The 21,829-nt window shown below is 38.4% G+C and overlaps 1 protein-coding gene across 1 annotated transcript; it reads left to right on the forward strand.

The window, feature by feature from the left end:
• Positions 1-1,343: 1,343 nt before the first annotated feature.
• On the forward strand, positions 1,344-18,663 carry dmrt99B (doublesex-Mab related 99B). Its single transcript, XM_018549278.1, has 6 exons — positions 1,344-1,613; positions 3,428-3,761; positions 15,899-16,015; positions 16,405-16,682; positions 17,349-17,655; positions 18,242-18,663. Exons 1-6 carry the CDS (start codon positions 1,344-1,346, stop codon positions 18,571-18,573), a joined length of 1,638 nt encoding a protein of 545 aa, XP_018404780.1. The 3' UTR covers positions 18,574-18,663.
• Positions 18,664-21,829: the final 3,166 nt, after the last annotated feature.

The raw sequence follows: 21,829 nt of genomic DNA on the forward strand, positions 1-21,829 counted from the left end.
GGGGGGGGGGGGGGGAGAGAAAGAGAGAGACCGAAATAAGGAAGAAGAAAAGAAGAAAAGAAGGAAAAGAAGACACGTTTCTCGAGAGGGAGAGAAAGGCGTGCATGGTTAAGAACAGTCGACTGAAACAAAAGGCGGAGCGTGGAGAAACGTCTGAGCATCGCTTCGCATTGTGTTTTATGCTGGAACGGGTTTTAAATAAAAGAGTAATGTGTTTGTCCGTTGCCACCACCACCCCACCACCGTTACCACTACCGCAGCCGCCACCACCGCCCCCTCCCCCTCCGCCTCCACCACCACACCACCACCATCACACCGCGCCCGTCATCGTCACCACCATCACCGCGCGCGCCGTACGGAAGATACACACGGTTGACTTCGGGGTGAGTACCGTGAGTGGGCAAAGGTAGGTAGGTGGGTACGCGGCTAGGTATGTCCCCCTTTCACTCCACAGCAGATATAAACTCTTAACATCTCCGTTTGGTACAGCGCGAGCCTGCCAATCGGCGGCCGGTAGAGGCGTGGCTGTGGCTCGGTGAGGCTTCGCGTTTGGCCGAGGTCTCGGGGTGGAACACTGTGGCACAGTGTTTTATTTCGCGCTCGCGTGGAGGGGATCGTTAGTTTCTGCCTCCCTCCTCGAACGTGGATCCGCGCGCCCTTATTCTCTCTCTCTCTCTCTCGCGTTCTCCTCTATCGGCGTAGACTGTGGCCCCGTTGAGCTCCCACTTTGCTGCCGTGCCGCACTACTACCGCCTCTCCGTCTATCCGCGCGCGCTACCTACCTGAATCGACTCACCCGGGATGCTGCAATTGTTGACAATGCCGGCGAGCGAGAGGGAGTGAGAGGGGGCGAGAGCGTGTGTCACGGGATGCGGTTCCGCATTTCGGCCCCCGGCAGCCGAACGAGAGGGTGTTGTTCTCCGTACGACAGCCGCGCGTACCAACTTATGGAAGAAGAGGCGCGTGCGCGTGTACTATTGCAGGCGCTTACTTATTACCTTACTTCACTTACTTGCTCCTGCCGCGAACGATCGTAAGCGTGAGATTTTACCATGTCTCCATGGTGGTGCGCGTAAAGACCTGATTGATCAGGTGACTCGTCGCGGCGCGCACCGAGGGTACCAGAGAGGACGCGTGCGATGAGGATGAGTGTCGTTGAGTACGCAGTTTCGCGCCCGGCTCGGATCCTCCACGGCGCGCGGTGATCGCGCAAGTGATCGCAAGTGATCGCGCAAGTGATCGCAAGTGATCGCGCAAGTGATCGCAAGTGATCGCACAGCTTCTACTCACGGAGAGTACTACACATACTCGGAGAGATCCTGTCGACGACGAGCAGTGCGATCATGTCATTACCCCGCGGCGTCGGTCTCGGCGTTGACGTGGGCCAACTGATGCAACACCAGCAACAGCAACAGCAACATCATGTGCTGCCGGCCGCGTTCTTCTTGCGCGCCAGTGCCGAGAGGTATCAGCGGACCCCCAAGTGTGCGCGATGTCGTAATCACGGAGTTGTGTCCGCGCTCAAGGGACACAAGCGCTATTGCCGATGGCGAGATTGCGTGTGTGCCAAGTGCACCCTTATCGCCGAGAGGCAACGCGTCATGGCTGCTCAGGTATATATACATATAATTCAGATTTCCTGGGAAAATCTGCTGTACGCGCAAAAATGACAAGTTTCTCATATTTCTTTTTTACGCGGCTCTACTTTTCTCTAAACCATCTCAAATTTTTCGCTTCTTCAAACAAGCGATATTCTACTTTAAATCGTTTTAAAAACGCAAGTTTTTTTTTCTATCAAATAATGCAATTTTATTTGCAGACTTGAAATAATTATCGGCGTATAAAGTGCAGGATTATAATTCCGACACGAAATTTCGGTTATTTTGAAAAAATACTGAAAAAATGTGTCAATAGATCGTTAATTGTCTAATCATTTTCATTATTGCGATTAAATTTAAAAGGAATTTTTATCTCTATTATGCACCTAACGTTCATTTTAATTTCCCGACAGGGAGAGAGAGAGAGAGAGAGAGAGAGGGGGGGGGGGGCCCCCCACTCTACAGATATATTCCCATATATCTGTATAAAATATTAATTTGTAATTTTTTAATAACTGTTTTTGTAAAATATGAGGAAAACACGAAATTCACGAATAGAATGACATTTTATGAGAAACATTGAGAAAGATACTTGAATCTGAAATCTTAATCTGTTGTGATAGAGTGATTTTTGTTGCTTAAATTTCCATAAAAATGTATTAAGATATATTATATGGAGCATGCATTATCTACTTTTTTATTTTACAAAAGTGTCATAATTTCAAAAACATCATTTTTTTATTATTATCATGAATAAAGGCCGATTGTTCCATCTTTTGGTAAAGTTTATCTGTTAAGTAAGTAGCAAGATCACGTGCCAGATTTGCCCAACAGGTAAACCTTATCTGTTTACTGAAAGATGGAACAATCGGACCTAAGGTAAATATATTTTCTATCTATAACGAAAGTAAACTGTATAATAACTGTATAAATGATCGTTAAAACTCAGAAAGAGTGTTTTTTTGTTAAGAGATATGAAACGAAAATGACAAAAGTGATTATGTTAAAAACATTTTTCTTGCCCATCTGATTTGATGGGTCAATATTTTTCTGCCAAATTTCTTGAAAATAGTTTACCCGTTTTTTGTTTGGTTGTGCCATATGTATTATAGATATTAAAATTTGGAATAGAACGTGTCTGAAAAGTGACTGAAGTATTAATATACAATATAATCAAGTATCATCGTAATGAATAGAGATTTGGGCAAAAGTATCGATAAAGAATTTAATTTTTCGAATTTTTATTTCTCTCACTATTCTGTATTGTCATCAACGTGTTAATAAAATACATAGATTCTTTATTTTTCCTTTTACAAGCTATTACAGAGGATACAAATCATGGATACGATTCATCAGAGGGAGAGGGGGGGGGGGGGGGGGGGAGTAATACTATAGATACACGTGAGAATTTGGGTTGACGATATATGATCGCGGCTTATATTTGACCCAGTTCAATTTGCTTAAAATCTCGATATCCTTTTATTGCAAACGTCAAACTTGGTCTAACAGAATGATCGCACGATACGCATTTGTGATGTTTTCACATAGGTACTTGTAATGTGTGTGAGAGAGAGAAGCAGAGAACAATTCTATAGTGCAATGTAATTTTTTTATTAAAACGAAATTTGAAGAAATTTGAAGAGACTTTAAAGTAAATAATATATCATGTTTTTTCTTATACAATTATTAGGAATATTCGATTACGCGCGCAATGTACGCGCGCAAGAGGATATTCTTTATTATATTGTACAACTTGTATACATATATTAGCGAATTTGATAGTAGTAAGTTTGTCTCATGGTTCTCAAGCGACGAAGAAATTGTTTCAGGTCGCGCTGAGGCGGCAACAGGCCCAGGAAGAGAGTGAGGCGCGCGAGTTGGGCCTGCAATTGCAATACAATGCCGGCAGCTGCAATACTGCCCCCGTTTTGCCGGCGAGCGCTGGTGCGACGCCAGCTGGTAGCCCGCCCCCGCACCCGGCGCACGTAGCAAGTCCGACGGGTCTCGCGATACCCGCGGCCGCCGCGGCGGCCGCCGCTGCCGCTGCCGCGCATATCCAACTTCAGCATCAGCCTGCGGAATGTGGTCTTCTACCTACGAGGAAGAGATCTACCCAAGATGAATATCGGCAATCCAAGGTCGAAAAGAGTGATGCTGTTATCGGTAAGTGACTGAAATTGCAGGTTTAATAATGTTTTACTATATGTTATACTGACATACGCATAGTATAGTTTGATTTGAAGGGAGCTGCCGCTGATGTTTACTTTCGCGTCAAAATCTTATCTCAAACTGCAATTGCATTATTAAACTTTCTACCTATATATAATAAAAGATATACGTGACAATTAACGCAATTCCCTGCATGCTAATATAGTGCATATAGTGTCTTCGATATTTGAATAGCTGTGCGCTTTCATAGAGCGGAAAAGAGTATCGCTATTTAGTAAAAAAAAAAAAAAAAAAAGCTCAACACGGACCGGCGCGGCGCGGCGGCGGGCGCAATTAATAAACGGTGGCACGCGACTAAGAAGCGGGCGCGCATGTGCACACGCGTGAGTTGCGGACGAGTGCCCATTAAGAACGTGCGTATACCACGCCTTAAGTAGGGCAAGTGGCCGCAGGCCATAATGTTGTTAAGTAAATAATAGTCACAAGCTCGCGGGCCCTTATTATACTCGAATGCCACTCGAAACGAAAGTCGTACTCGTTAGTGACGGCCTTTAATTCTCTCCGTCCATTCGCTCGACCCTTTCGTTCTCCTTCCGCAACCTTCTTTTCCAGAACACGACTCGTTCTCGCGCGCACTGTTAAGTATATCTATAAACGAGGTGCACGTGCGCGCGCGCGCGCGCGCGCGTTTTCGTTTAGTTTACATTTTCAATATACTCAATGTCGTATACTATCTCGCTCCTCTGATAAATCTCTTGCATCTTGCTGACACCTTACCTTACTTGTGCTGCGTATCGACAAACCTACTTCAAATTCTCCAGCTTGTTCATTTCAGTTGTGATGAGAGAGAGAGATCTCAATGTATACACATATATTTAGCCTGCAATCGTATGTTTAAAAACCTTTGTTATTGTTTCGTATGTATATGTTTATTTCGCGTTACACGCGCATTTCTCGTTTACATAAACGATTGTTAAGAGTTAAGATCAAAGAAATCGTCATACCAGTAAATATATACGTATGAAAAAAAAATATGACACAGACATTTCTATCCGCGGAATAGGTATGCATTTCTACTCACGTATCAGAGGATCAGTTTCCTCCTTTCTTTTTTTCAGAGCTGATATCACTTTATTTCAACACAGTTGTAATCGATTATCGGTTTGTTACGAACACTCGAATCAATGTAGCGCTTTTATATCGCATTTCATTGTTACCTCTGGCAGTGACGTTCGAAAGAGATTGCCTTTCATTGCACTCGCGTTGCAAATATAGTTATGGTTAATCAAATCTACCTACATATTGTCATGTTTTATTACACGCGTGTCCATTCAGTTTGCACTTGCAACAAGAGTGTGAGGAATAATCTATTTAATTGCTCATCCGCGTCAACAATTGTTTATGTCTCACCCCTTATTAGTGGGATTCATCTTTTTTTGCTTCTTTTGCTCGATGGATTATTTAACAATATTTTCGGAAAAATCTTAAGGTTAAAAAATAGTTTTTAAATAAATTATTGTATATTTTTGCTTATATATTATTAAGCTTATAATTTGCGTAGATATCAAGGTGAAAGCTTAATAATATAAGCAAATAAGTACAATAAGAATCTAAAAGAGCATTATATCTTATTGAATGTTATATGTCACACGTCTCAAATTGCATAAAACATTTACCTTTACTTTCGTGCATGCTTTTTATCGATTTATATAATTTTTATTGTAAGCTACGTGCTTTCTGTCATATATCACAGAGTACCCGATTATATCGCGTAGTGAGCAGAAGAGACACGAAAAAGACGAGGAGGGCATGAGATCTGATAGCGATCGTCTTCTAGGCGAATTCAAAGAGTGCAAAAAAAGGGCAAACGATGTCGACGAAGAATATCATGAGCCAACATTTTCTTCCAAGGGGAGATGCTTCCATGATTCCGTATAGAACACGGAGTCTGTCACCGATGAAAAAACCGGAAAGATCGAAAGAAAAAACGTTCTCTAATTTTCTCAAGTAATTAAGGATTGATTCAAGTTTGAATTGTGAGTGTGTGTGGCGCGCGCGCGCGTGTGCGTGCTTGCATCTGTATAAATGTACAAATTTCTAAATCCAGAAGAAAGTGAGAAATCTATCAAAAATACAAAATTCGAACTACACATCAGTAAAATAACACATAAATTAATTAAATCAACAATTTTTAATTACGCAAATTTATTTCCTGCCATTTTATGATTTTTCAAGTAATATCTGTAAAATGTTTAGTTATAATGTTTATTTCATTTATCGATAAATTGGATGTCTTATCGTTATATTTTTTTAACATCAAATATATTGACCACATATACATTATAAATTTAACTTTTACAAAATCAAATTGTATTTATTTGAAAAGAAAAACAAATTAATCATTTTTTTAGATGTCAATTTAATTTAGGTTTCAATTTAAACATAGATTATTATACGTTGGCTCTCTCTCTCTCTCTCTCTCTCTCTCTCTCTCTCTCTCTCTCTCTCTTTCAATTTATTAATTCTCGATTTATTGTTCTGGCAGTTAATTTATTATAAAATTGTTTGTATTGATTTGCTGGTTCAACTCTATTTTATATAGTAATATTGATTGTTGAAATAATAAATGTCGTTAAAAAAAGCAGAAAGCACGAACGATAAAGATACTATCCCATCACTACAATAGAAACCCTTCGCATACACCTGGTTTCAATTACGATTCCGAATGTACCGCACGTACCTGTGAGACGAGGGAGATACGTAAGATGTCTTTCTGGCAGATCTTCGAAACAGAGTGCTTACACTAGTATAGAACCGAGAAGAGTCTCCGGTCGAGAAGTTTAGCAGTAATTGAATTTCTCGGACCAGTGCCTTCGACTGCGGGGGATCCCGAGTTAGCGCGCGCGCCCACACACACACACACACACATTCTCTCTCTCTCTCTCTCTCTCTCTCTGAGTAGGTCGGAGAGATCACGAGGTTGCTTGCTATCAAGTGGGTGGGTGTACTCTCGGTAGTGGAGAGAAACTCGACGAGCCCCCATTATATGGCGAATAGGGAAAGAGATATCTACTTCTTTATACTTAACGCTAAAGAAACGAATACTTAGGACTTTACAAAAAAAGGAACCTCTTTCTTTGAACTTGCGAAGAAAATTTCAGGGATAGATTAAGGTTCTTTTATTTCAACGTTTTCGCCAAGTAAGCATTGTTACTTTCGTTTTGATAATTTTTATTACGCAATGTGTTTAGATGGGAAGTAAGTAAGATGGAAAATTACTATTCTCATTACTTTCAATAATAACAATTTGATAATGACGTTGCAATTTTTTATGATGGTAACACGAACTGAAAGCTATAAAGGTTGGAAAGAAGTTTATTTTTAAAAATTAACACTTGTCATCACATCACACGCGTTGTTTATTGAAAAAGAAAAAATTCATTACTTGTAATGAATAAAAGTAACGAATCGACGCGTCACAAATATAGTATAATAAGTTTTTTTTAATAAATAACGCATAATGAAATGACAATAAATTGCTTTTCAAAAGTGATTTCCCCATCTTAGCTTTTAGTTAGTTATCGTTGTCGTCATAAAAAGTTGCAACATACGTTATTGCCAAATGATTACCGTTATTATAAAAAGTAACAACGGCAAAGTAGTAATGGCAAAAATAATGATTTCCATGCATCTTTGACAGTATAGCGAGAAGAAAGTTTTAATATTCATTGCTCTAATTTTCGTGATTTTCTTCCATGCTCCTCTTTTTCTAATAACGCTCATTCTTGAAAACTTGTCGATTGATAATTTATTATAATTAAATACACCTTTGTTGTTATAGCTATGTTATTTTAATCAAAAATTTACCTTATTTGTAATCGCAATGATCAGTACTCGTTAACTGCAAATTATCTTTCTCGATTATTAATTATACTGAAGAGGACTACTGTATGAGTCGAAACGTTTCGCTTTAAATTCTTGTTTGAAATTATTATAATAAACTTGGTCAACCGTTTAATATCATATGCTTGTTTATATTACCAAAGTTTGAATATCTTAATTTATCGTTTTAAAACGTAACAAGCGTTATCTTATTATTATTAATTATACTGTTTTAATATATTGACCACAGAGATTATTTTATTCATGGACACTTCTTTTCTTCTTTTTTTTTTTTAATTTTCGAGGATTAATTATGCATACGACACCAACATTGACTGATTTTTACCGAATTGAAATTGTTATATTTAACTAAGAGTATTTGCAATTGTTATTTTAATGTGAAATAATGTTTAATTTTGTTACATTGAAAATGACCCGATCGGAGTCAAAACGGTTGTATGTATTAGTTGTATGATTATTTGAATTAAATAGTTCATTAATTTACTTGGCTCTTTATATTTATATTATTTTAATCAAGTTTGTAACGTAATTATAAAGATAGTCATCAACAATAGATTGTCCGCGGTTTAACACGATGAAACAATACATATGAATAATACATATTTACTAATTTGATACGTTTGTCTATTATAATTATTGTAATTACTATACTAGTACCTATAATAGTATCCGCGATTGCTTGAAATTAATGTAAGACATTAATGTAAGACGTATTTTGCATACGCGGGCCTTTATTTTTGAGTGATTATTTGTTTAATTTGAATAACTAGAACTTTTTAGATACAACACACATAAACCCATGCTCTCACATGTATATATGATAGTTTGATTTTAATGTAATTGCGTGTATGACACGCACAATTGATTGCTACGAATAGTTTCGAGTTATTCATGAGTCAATTATATTAACTGACATTTACGAGCGACGAAATACACGAGGGTGCTGGGCTTCGCTTAGCAAAGGGAGAAGCGCGCCGCACGGTGCAATCATTACGTCGAAAAGGACGATGTAGAGATTTGGTCTTTCCGTTGAGATTCTCTATGGAGGAGGAGGAGGGAGTAAGGAGCAGCAGAGAGGCTTTGTAGAAACTGGTGCACACACGCACGCGGCAGGCGCCTTTTGTACGTACGTGTGCGACACACCCTTTATCCCGTAAGGATCACTTGGTCGCTCCGTCTACGCGGGGACCATTATCCGGCAATTTCTCGCAGGAGAGGGAGAAGCTTCTTCGAGTGTCCAAGAAACTTTGTGAAAGACCAGTTCGCTTCCGTTCTTCGTCCTTCGTGACTGCGGAGGACACCAGGAAATTATTTCATCCCCAATGTAATACGCCACTCCCTTCACTCCTTGGATTTTCTTTGCGCGCTCGTGTGAATTCACGCGGCGTGTCTTCAATGGAGGACGAGCAACGTAAGAATAGTTTCGATCGCACGACGGATTTTTCTAAAATCAAGTCAAAAGCTGCGCTGCACCTATCCGAGCTCACCTGCTGTAAAAATATAAAATAGACATATAAAACGGTATAATACAATATACAGGTGCTTTATTAAAATTTGTGATTGAAGGAAAATAAAATTATATCAACTCTCTAAAAATGCAGTCTAGTTGTAAAATGAAAGAATGAATAGCCAGAAGCTGTTAATCGGTCATCCATTATACGTATATCGATTTGCAATGTCCCCGGCCGCGAGTATAATATCTATGTAAGCACAGGTCGCATGAACTCGGCAAAGTAAACACGATTTAAGTAATCAAATTCGGATAAGGTAAAAAAAGGGAGAGAGAGAGAGAGAGCACCGTCGCGTCGGCTCGCATGGCTACTTACGACGTGCCTGGTAACATTGTTTGCAAAGAGTCAGCGGGACTTCGGGGAACACAAACGCGGACAGATATGTAAGTAAGGCCGAGCCCGACCTTACCTATTTGCATAGGTGTACTTATTCGCTCTCGGGGTCGAATGCACGTATACGTGCAACGCCGCCGAAGGAGCACGTCTCTAAGAGTGTTTGAACAAAACTTCTACTAGCAGCGTTTTCGACTACGTTCCTCTCTGCTCGATCGGATTGAGGATTCCCCTAGGATCGCTAGCATATATGAAGGGTCTTGACAGCTCGATCTTTGTTGATCGATGCGAGATCCGCGGGAATGTCGCTAAATATCATCGTGAACGTGATTCCATACTACTAACACTCGGTGTGAATGCAAAACGAATAAAAACTCCGTACTCTTCAGATATGGAGATACAGAATGATATATGTATGATGAAGAAGATATGCTGAGCGTATTTGTCAAGTTGTGCAGGTTCAGCGTTTCGAAATATTTGAAAATTACTAATCGATGAAAAAATATTAAAAACGAAAGCTTTTGAAAAACTATTACAACGGTATAAGATCAAGTGTTGCGAGTAATTTTTATAATATGTATCTAGAACAACATATAAGCAAATTCTTTCTTTTTTCTGTTCCAAAAACTTGATTAACGTTGCAATGATAACATATTTTCATGATTCACGGTAATCACGCGGCTAATTCGATGTAACCTAATTTCGATAAAGAGCGATTAAAATAATCTTCGGAAGCCACGTTAGAGAGAGCAGCCCTCTCGAGAAAAGAAAAAAAAAGCGATGGAAATCAGACACTCCAACAAGAGGCAGAGGCTTCACCCTTCGGCTACTTTCACGAGCATAAAAGGGCCATTCGATCCGGTCGACTTTAATTAATTTAGCCAGGAAACGTATGTTTATATAAATGTTTGATTGACGTAAGAAAAAAAACTAACTTTGTTCCTTTTTTTTATTATCGAGCCACGGAAAATATACAAGTATATTTGTATCCTATATTTAGCTATCTTGATTGTACGTATACATATCTAATAAAAAAATTATAAATATCAACTTTTTTTATTACAACTTATCTATTTTTAAATTAATAACAATAATCAGAAATAAATTTATGCGCTCAAAGAGTTAAAGATTAATACTACTTGATAATTCAATAAGCGATTGTACGTACAATATACCTATAAAGTACCTATATATACATGTATGTAAACCGGAGTCGATTGCGAACAAATCTTTCTTGATACGCGACGATATGGCAGCCTATCGCGAACATAACGCATTGACGAACGCATTTAGCCGAGCGTATGAAAACCGTTATTGTAAATTCGGCGGCAAAAAGAAAAGAAACTAACGATCACGTTATATTCCTTGGAAAATAGAAGCGAGATGCGGTGCAGAAGGACGAGCTCTCGAAGGAACCCCTGCGGAGCGGGGAAATGGAAGCGACGCGACATGCAGGATGGGAAGGAAGGGCGAATCGCGCCCACCCTCTTCCGAGGAAGCCTACTACCACGCTTGGAGAGCATGCTTGGCAAACGTTTACGAGGCATAAACGCCAAAACAAAAGACGACTGGGCGCGAAACAATTAAAAACGTTACGCCCGATCGCTCTCCAACGTTCCCGCCCCCTCCCCCTTCTCTCTCTCTCTCTCTCTCTCTCCTCTCTCTCATCCTTCCTACCCTTTTATGCCTTTTTCTCTTTCCCTCTAGGCCCTCACCCTATCCCGGGATGTACACACAATCTCGCGGCCGTATATTCACGTACTCCTTTCACAACGAAAACACATGAACGTTGTAAAGCGCTGCTCTCACACAAACATATATGTACGCGCCTGTACATATATACATACATATATACACAAAGAGAGAGAGAGAGAGAGAGAGAGAGAGACTTGAAAATAAAAGGGAATCGCGACGATTTAATGACTGATCGGGCTGTTGCTCGCTGTTTCTGCTGTTCAGGCTGGAGAGCTCTTCCTTCTCCGCACGTCTCTCGCGTTCCTGCTTTCCCTCTTTTTTCCTCTTTTCTGTTTTTTTTTTTTTTTTCTCTCTATTTCCGTGTCTGATAAGGAACTTGCCTTTTCTTCGAACTCTCGCACCGGTCCTCGAATCGGTAGGGTCATTTTTGTGCGACAGATCGAACGCTGCTATTTTCCGAGCGTATCGATTCGTAATAATGAGAGTCTTTTCTCATTGCTTAGATCTCATTTCGAGGTTCGAATCTATAAATCGCTGTTGCCGCGCGCGCTCTTGTTCTCTTCTACAAAATTCTACATACATAATACTATTATACATATATTATAAATGTTTACAAATGCATCGTATGCATTAACACGTATTAAATCATTGAGAAATTAAATCTCAGATTATAATAGAAAAACTTTCGGCATAAATTGTTCCAACTCACACAACTGTAATTTAATAGCTTCCTGAAATCAACATCATGTACAAAAGCGATTTATCAATCGCACCAAAGAAAGAGAAAGCGTTTCCGAGTTTCGCGTACGTACACCCTCCAGTTACTTTACGAGCTTACGAACAATAGGAACTGATAATTCATAGCCTCCATCTCCCTCGTATAATCTTGGGATCCAGAACTAGCGAACGTAAAATTTGTGGTGCTAAGAATTAAGATTTTGTTAAAGCGTTCGAGAAAGTGACGTATAATGTGAATATATTTTACGAAATAATTAAAAATTAAAAGACTTTCGATATATGTATAAAATATATTAAGAAGAAAAAAAGGCTAACGAGAGTCACATCTCAAATACAAAAGTGATCACATATACTAATGTCTTTGGAAATATTTTACGAAAATCAAAGTCTTAGTAAAACTAAATCGTGTATGGCTGGAATTGATTATTACATACAATACTTTCTTTTTATATTGACTTTCCTTTTTCCATGGTACTTATATGAGTAACATCCTTGAAAGATCCTTAAATTTTGCTGAGAAACAGGAAAGAAAAAAATTTGTATCAAGGTACGTTGCGAGCGTGGCTAGGCTTATTTCGCCTAAGCCTAATTTATAGGGATGTTTCGTGTCCTCCACAGTTGCCCCGCAGGCTGTGTCCTATTACTCCTATTCTCTATTATGCGCCGCCGCCCGCGCCGTCGTAGGCCGAAGCTCCTCCCGATATCTATGTGCCATTCTAAATTATTCGGTATTGTCCTCGCATGATTCCATTGTCCGCGTCTGTCTCCACCGTGTGCTGATACGCCATGCCGCCGCAGGTTAGGGCGTAGACCTACAACAACACCCGCCGTCGCCGCTGGTTGAGCGCGCGTGTATCTGCTTCGAGTACGTCTTGTCATCGTCGGTCAAGAGAGAGAGAGAGAGAGAGAGAGAGAGAGAGCCATCCAGAGAGGCCCACAAGCTCCACTCGTATGTACATCGTCGAACACGTCTAATTAATCGCCATTTTCGAGCCACCATACGCACGATAAGAATATGCGTGCAGAGTTGACGGAACTGTCTGTGACGAATGTGTATTACTGCGTAATTTGAACGATTTTACGATCGCTCTTTTGTTTCGGATGCTGATATAAGAGCTACTTTCAGTGTAACTCATGATAGCAAGGATTGTTCTCAAGTTGACAAGTTAATAAAGACAAGTACGTAAAAGAGAAATGTATGATAAAGTTTTAATTGTTGACAAATTTCTATATTATATTATTTTAGTAATTATATAGACGATATAATTTTCTCAAAAAGTTTATTAGGTATTATAAGTATAAAAAGGAAAATTTTTTTATTATTATAAGCGTATTTGTATTCAATTCGATCCAAGTTTAAATTATAAAATCTATTGCTGACACATGGAATGTGGATTAGCTATATGAGCGTATTCAGAATTTTTTTCAAAGAGACTTTTTATCTATTTTCTGCACACACATAAATAGCAATACTTTAAATAGAAAAATATTAGATTTAGTAAATCATAATTTCTTTTTCTGAATAAAAAAGAAAAAAACAGGCAACATACAGTTATTATAAAATCGAAATCTGTAGTTGAGAGTAGATTAATTTACTTGTTAATATCTCAGTGCATAATCTGTTTTTCGACTCAAAAATCTTGCGAAAATGTTTTTTATGTATACATATACTCTGTCAAAACCTTAACTAACGGAAATTCCTAAAATTATTTACTGGTAAATACGCGTAGGTTATGAAATCAGAGAGAGATCCCCACAGAAGGGAGAAAAAAAATGTTATGTGATAAGAAAAACTTTACTTAGAGTTAAAAGTAAAAGTGTATTTCTTTATAATTAAAAATAAATAATTTTGAGGGGGAGGAGAAGTTGTACTCTCCAAACTTGCTCTTGGATTTAGAGATAATAAGATTTACCATCCAACATTAATTTTATATATAAAATATGTATATGCAATTGGTGCCATGGCGCTTTTCTTTTCCGACGCAACGAGTTTTATTAACTTTCTAGCGTATCAAAATACATGCGAGGCGTATACATATGGTTGCCCCGCGTTGAAAGATATCCAAGAGAAGTTAGATCTCTCTCTCATTCGTGTGTGACAGGAGAGATTACAATAAATTGCACATACACCCTTCTCGAAATACAAGACACGTATAAGGGAGATGAGGAAAGAGGAGAGAAAAAGATTTCTGTTCGCGATACTATGTTCCCTATTGAGCCACGTTGCTTCCCGTCCCGTCCAAAGGGCGGTGACGTTTCACAATGGTTTCGTTTTTCTCACCTTTCCCTTCATTGATTAGATAGACACTTTCGTAAGCCGCCATTCATTGTCGCAGACTACTAGAGAGGATTTTGAAATATCGTATCCCAAGTTTTTCGCGATATTACTCTTACTTATGAATTATTGGATTAAATTCATATAACACCACCACTAACTTAATTTGACGAATCATGACAAAATTGTAACAGCATTTGAACGGCGTCGTCTGAAAATACTTTCTGTATATTTAAAAAATGCAGCACATTGGTATGCAGATCACCTTGAAAGATCTAACAAATATACATATAATATTATATACTTGATTATATACGCCACCGTTTGACTTTACGAAGGTTGCAAAAGGATAGGAATTTCAACATTGTGTGAGATGGTATGTACATTGGGAAAACGGGAGGGGTGATCCCTGAAAGAATGATATTTTAATAACGGTCTCTGCCGGTGGTATATACTGGTGATCCTTCTATACAGGAGCCTAAACGCGTGTGTGCAACACTTATACAAACGTATCAGACAGAACACGTTGAGGGTTTAAGAATCATCCTCTCGGTGCGCCAGCAGCTACATTAACGCGGACTCTTGATATTGCATTCCTTTCCTTTGACGAATGTCAATTATTAATGTTATTATCTAGATGCCACGCCGGAGACAGGGTGGAGATAGCGCTGTATCCTGCTGCGGAATTTTCTCTCGGCATCCTATGAGGAACGTTCATTCGCGCTCAATATATGTGTATAGGACGCGCGCGCGCATTATTCAGTGTCGCCGAAACGAATAATGCGAAATTGATTAGTGATTGTATACACCTAAATATATTAATCACTATATATAGTTTGCGAAAAGAAATGAGATATATTATAGTTATAAGTAATTACAAAGAAATTTATTTACCGGAACGAATAAGATGTCATTTATTATTTATCAAAAAATGTTTTTAACCTATTATTCTCAAATCAGCATTATTTGCGAATTGGTTTGGAAAGTTTGTGCAAAGATACCAAGTAAATTGAAACAAAAATATATCGCAAAAAGAAATTAAATAATTGCTGCTATATTTTGGACAAATCGCGTGTTCATCGATCCATATAATCGAGAAAATCCGGATAATCTACTAAATGGAGAAATCGCGGTTAAGAGAGCCGCACGATAAAGAGTCCCGTGCTTAAACAGGCACGCAAATGGGCGCTCGTATATGAGTACAAGAGGGAAGGTTAAGGGGGGATAAGGGGGTGAAAAAGCGGAAACCGCGTAACCGCTCTGGCTACATTTCCCCCCGGTCTATCAATCCTCTCGCTTACTAATAAACGGTTAAACTTTTTAACGAGCGGTCAGAGAGACTTTCACCTCCTAAGCGCGACCAATCATCCAACGGGATTCTTTCACGCATTGCTGACGCCTTAATAGTCGCGCACGTGCTTACGCGCATGCTGTAACAGCACCCTCGAGAATTCTCTACCCTGTTTTATTTTTAGTTTACTGCCAAAGATTGTAGTATATATAAACTGCCTTTGGCTTCTACACGCGTATGTATGCACACGTGCGTTATTTAAGATTTTCAAATCACAATTCTTGATTGCGCAAATATCAAGTATAACTATTTTTAGAGGTTTTAGTAACAGAAAACTCTGTTACTTCGCTAAAGCATTTCAAGAAGAGATTCCGTTCTATTTCAGGCTTGAAGCGACCTAGAATCTCTGAAAACACGACGATCTTGTCGACTAGCGATACAGGCAATGAAGATGATCGTGATTCTGATTCCGGTGGCGAATTACGAACCGATCATTCATTAGGTAAAATCGTTTATACATATATATACATAAAGATGCAAATATAAAATTATCCCAGAATTTTTACCCTCAGATTTTAGGTATAATTTAGGTATAAAAATATGTATAACATAGCAATTGTAAGAACATCTTGAACACCGTTTATCACACAAATGTATCAGACTCCTAATATTTTGCAAAAATTCTAATAATATATTGATAAATATGTCGTGACGGTACATCGATAAACGCCGCGCGGCGCGGCGGCGCGCCTAATTGCTTTACACTTATTGATTCCAACATTTACTAATAAGATCGCTGCGCGATTAACCCAGTATTCCGATTGCTCTAATCAATCTCAAGCCATTGAATTTTTCATATAAAATTCCCCGATGAAGTGGCAAATGTTACAGTGGTGTCGACGTCGTCAGGAATAGCAGAATCTGAAGCGACGGTGAGGAAACGCACTAATAGCCTGAATGATTCCGAAGAGGGTAGTCCAGAGCCGGGCTCGCAGAGCCCAACGCACACTCCACCATTGACACCCGCCTTGACACCGCAAAGGGAGGACACTCCGGCACCAGAAAATCTCAGCTTACGCAAAAGTGGTAGTCCTCCGCAGACGCAACAGACTTTGCAACCGGTAGATTTGGTTCAACCTAGGCCTAGTCCCCCACTACCCCCGTTAGCTGTGAGTTTTGCCATTTTAGACTTGATGAAATATATAAGTAAACGATAAAGGGTCGCGCGTTTTGTAATTGGAAGAATTATGCAACAGTTTGACGCTCAAGACTATAATCAAGAGTATATCTCTTCATAATTTTTATATCATATGTGTGTTTCTCTCTCGCTCTATCGCTCTGCACATACATATGTAAATAATTTATATTATTTTTTATACAATTTGTTAAAACTTGTATATTGTGTAAGCTCTCAAATCGTCATGTCATTGAATGTATCAATGTTATATAGAGTCAAAAACATTCTTTACATCACACGCGCACGCCTAAGAATTTTAGTTTTAATTAACGACAAATAATTAACTGTATAATTTAGAAACATTTCAAGAGCGATTTTAATTCTTTTTATAGCTTTAATTGTACCTATAACTTGCAATTGAAAGTATAATATTCTGTTTGAAGGTAAAGATTATATAGAAAAAATCGTCACAAAAATATGTGTAAGATTTTCTTTAAAGTTGAGATTCTCTTTAGAAAAAACACGCGGCATATTTGTTTGCATCGCGACGTAATACAATATGTCAAATCGAAAAAGAAATAAGTTATTATTCGAAGACGCAAAACGATAGGCTGCATACGGGCGATAATTTTCAAAGGAGAAATACGCTCGATTGCAGGCCGCGACGACAGTGCACTTTCCTCCTTATGCTCCTCTCTATGGGCCTACGGCGAGTTCGCTAGCGTATTGCTCGCCAGCGCTCTATCAGCACCAGCATCATCACCACATCCCTGAATCGCGGGAAATTCAGATGCAGATGCAAATGCAAAATATTCAGCAGACTTGTGGACTGCAGCTACAGCAGCAGCAGCAACAACAGCAGCAGCAGCAACAACAACAACAACGTTCACCGGTAGATGTTCTACTCCGTGTATTTCCCGGAAGACGTCGCGCCGATGTCGAAGCGCTTCTTCATCGTTGCAAAGGTAAGACATTTTAATTTTTTTCGAGTAATTTTTTAACCATACAAGAAACAGTATTTATTTCGAAAATGTCATCAATATAATATATATCGTTATTTAATCGATGGAAAATTCTTACAATTTAATTTATGTTTACTTGAAAAAATATAACTATATTTGAAAGGAGAGAGAGTCGATACGAATTTTCGCCATTTTTTCATGAGAAAATTACAAAATCATTGCATGCGTTTGCGATTAAAATTATACTTTCATCATTTATGTAATTTTTCAATTACTCTTTTATTATTATTCACTCGCAAGGTGATATTCATTATATTGTTTGTTGAATCAGCATCTTTTACAAAGTTATGCAGACAAAGTTATCGGGAGAGTGATTGCAAAGTTTCCATCTGGATAATTGCTCCTCTCTGTTAGCTTTCTCTTCTCATATATGATATTATCGCTTCATCGTTGTTATATATATGATATGTATGATATATGTAGCTGGCGATAATGTAAATCGTCGACACAGTCAAAAGTCAAAGGCGCGTGCGCGTGGTCCGTGTGGTCTGCAAAAAAGACAAAAAGAGAATTTGCCTATGTGTCGCAGGCGACGTGGTGTCCGCCATGGAGGTACTGGTCTGCGAGGACAGTCTGCAGCCCAAATCGGCGTTTTCGCCGCTGGCGGGCGCCTTGGCATCGGCCGCCGTGGCGTCCGCTGCATCCGTCTCGGCAGCGGCTTACGCCAGCCGCACTGCGTACTGCACCACCCCGATACCGTCGACGCGGCACCGGTTCCTGGCCGCGCCTTACACTGGTACCGGTTACCTGCCCACCGTCATCAAACCGCCCAACCAGAGTCTACATGCCAATGGTACTGGCGACGCCTATCGGGAAACCAGTCCCGATGATGCCAGCGATAAGACCAGTTACTCCGAGTGACCTGACGAAAATTACGCCGTTGCCTGGTCGTATTCTTCAATAATCCCCTAATCAACTCTGTTTAGTTTGTGCATCCTTTGCTCATTCTAAATTCTGCCGAATAATAAGCACACCAAGTGAAATTATTCTTCAGGCTTCTACGTGTTGATTAGCTGAATTAACTTCTGAAAACGTCATTCGTATAATTTGATTTCGACATTACGACGCAGTTTAATACTTTTTTAATATAGTGAAAACAAAAATACCTCTTCTTTTTCATTTTTTTTTTTCATTCGTTCTTAAATTATAATCTTTATTTCTCCAGATATGGCGGTCTTAAATTTAACTATTGGTCATATTTTTATGCCAATAGAAGTATTCCTTTCTGAAAAGGAATCCGTCACTCTAAGAAACTGATAAAAATGTCGTCCTAAGAAGAGCTAGATTCTATCAAAGAATCGAATCTCGACATCTGCGGGCAATACGAAGACCTAATGATGTCGCGCGACGAAGCTCGCGTTCCACTAGACAATAAAAGAATAAAAATTGTTGTCTCCAAAGGAAGATGCCAAGAACGTTTCGAGAATGCCAAAATATTGAAGATTGAGAATATCTGATAATCGGAAAGTACTTGATTTGAATATTTATACACTTGTACATTTCGTACAAAACAAACGGGACAAATCGTTAATCACCCGCCGACTCTTAATGCGTCACGTAATGCGCCGTAGAAAAGTACGAAAAGAGAAACGCCAGAAGATAAGTACACGGATGATTTGTCTCCGCAGACTATACTTTATACATGTGTAGATAAAGACTATATAGATCATGCAGATATGTGTGTAGGTAACAAGTTCGATGAATATCAGCCAAACAAAAAGGAAGGTGAATCTGTAAATACAGCGCTATACCTATAGGTAATTAATCTCGACATTTTTGCCGGAATATATTAAACGTGTTATACGCGCGTACATATGTAATATATATGTGTATGTATGTGTGTATACTGTCTGTAAGTATAACGCCTGCAAGATACCTAGATTGGTCGCTAGCGATCAGAAACATCATCTACTCGTAGTTACCAAATAATATGTTACTCGAAGAAAAGTGTATAGACCGCAAATATATATACAATAAATAAGATATTGATACTCTATATATACGTCAATTCACTTAATTTCCTCTGTTAAATTAATCGTTTATAAAAACTTATTTTTTTTTAGTAAATAAATGATTAAATTCATATCGAAAGATTTTCTTGTATTAAAAAACAGATGCTAATTTATATTTTTTAACTTTAATACTTGATGTTGAATTTTCCTACCTGCGACGGTAAGCCTGTTAATTATATATGTATATATATACGTTATTTGTTGTGACAAAGAAACGAGACGACCCGTCCTTTCGCAGATACACTTGAGATAAAGAACGATGATTGATTTTTACGAAAGACTGTTTTCCGGCTGAATGAAAATTTTACTGCCTCCTTCGACAAATCAAAGGAAAAGGTATCGAATGACGAACACTATTCGTACGTGAAGAAATGGGATACGCTACGCCGCCGTTGTATTCCTGAAATCGTTTCATGGTCGATCAATCTTAAATCGCGCTGCCCTTTTTCAATAAATTGCTTTCGGTCAATGCGAATATTCAATTCTACCGCTCAATTTACGCGGATATAGAATTGTAGAGAGTAAATTATAAAATTTTTCCCACACTTTGTATACGCATACACATCTCCTTCGTAAAAGTCTAGATTGTAAAATAAATTTAAAGATACCCAAATGAATGTTCACTGGATCGCGATCGAGTCGCTCTATTCAATTAATATATGCATATACTTATATATATCTCTTGAATGATATTTTGACGATAGAGAAAACGATCCTTGTCGTAGATACTCGGACAATTACGTTGGTGGGGTGTACCGACAGACTTAGGTACACGGTATCGATGGAATACCGATAATCGACTGGCCTCTACAAGGCGCATATCCGATAGGTCGATGCCTGAACACGCGCCCGACGTTATATACCCGGCAATTTGTGCCCGTGTGCGCGATGCATACGGGCATTATAATGCTCCGGTTATTATTTACGAGGTATGGCCGACCGCCTGGTTTTCCTACAGGGGAGGCAATATATATCGACACCCCGCAGAGTTTCTTCCTTTGGCTACTGGTTACCATCCATAATGGAGTATAATAGCACCTCCCCCCCCCCCCTCCGTTCTCACCCTCTTTGCCTTTACTTATATACTACCTTTGCCGCGATCGAGTTTAATCCGCAGTCTGAGAGTGCAACTCTCCCCCTTTCTTCTTCGTGTCTCGCACCGAGGAATTTTAAGCCACCGAGAGTGAGGAAAGGGGTTGTTAGAACTGGAATCCGATCCAATTGTTGCGAAAAGGGGTACATTGCATGATAGAAGCAAAGTACAATTTAAGATTCTTTCAAAGTTGTTTGTTAAATTATATATACCATATATAACGAAGAAAATTTTCAAGGCTTCAAGATGAAGCCAGATTAAATAATTAATTATGATTATTTTAATGTTAAATCTGTTACTACAGAAAAAGAACATTTTTTTCTATTTTATTTTATGTAACTATAATACATTGATATGATTATGAAACTTTATTGTAACTTTATTCGTACATTATAAATATATAATGTTTAACATGATATTTTAGTTAAAATTTTACGCAAAGTATAAAGAAAAAACGGTCTAAATCGAGCGGTAATAAGATTTTTTTATTTATAAATTTTTAGTTTACAATATTACTAACAATAAGAAACAACATAAAATAAAAATATAAAAATATACTATATAAAAGTATAAAATATCATTTGATTGTAACACTTGCGTTTAACAGAATCAGACAAACAGGTAATGATTCTCCTGTTTTCATATATTTTACACAATTTGCACATTTATAAAAACAGACGAATCATTTCTCTTCAAACAAATTGTCATATACCACACCATGTTACTTTGATCGTAAGATTATGCATTTATCTCGTTGACATCGAAACATCTTTATGAATCGATGAAGAAGAAGGTCCTGTGAGTTCTCCGAAACGTTCGATATTATTTTATACTTTTATATATCTTTTTGTATTTTTATCTCATGTTTATTCTTAGTAATATTGTAAACTAGAAATTTATTAATTAAAACATCTTATTACCGCTCGATTTAGACCGTTTTTTCTTTATACTTTGTATTGTAAAAAACGAGCGAAATCTAATTATAATTTTATACACTTAGACAAGTGATTTA

The sequence above is a fragment of the Cyphomyrmex costatus genome, unplaced genomic scaffold (assembly GCF_001594065.2).
Source record: "Cyphomyrmex costatus isolate MS0001 unplaced genomic scaffold, Ccosl1.0 scaffold8, whole genome shotgun sequence".
Classification (NCBI taxonomy): domain Eukaryota; kingdom Metazoa; phylum Arthropoda; class Insecta; order Hymenoptera; family Formicidae; genus Cyphomyrmex; species Cyphomyrmex costatus.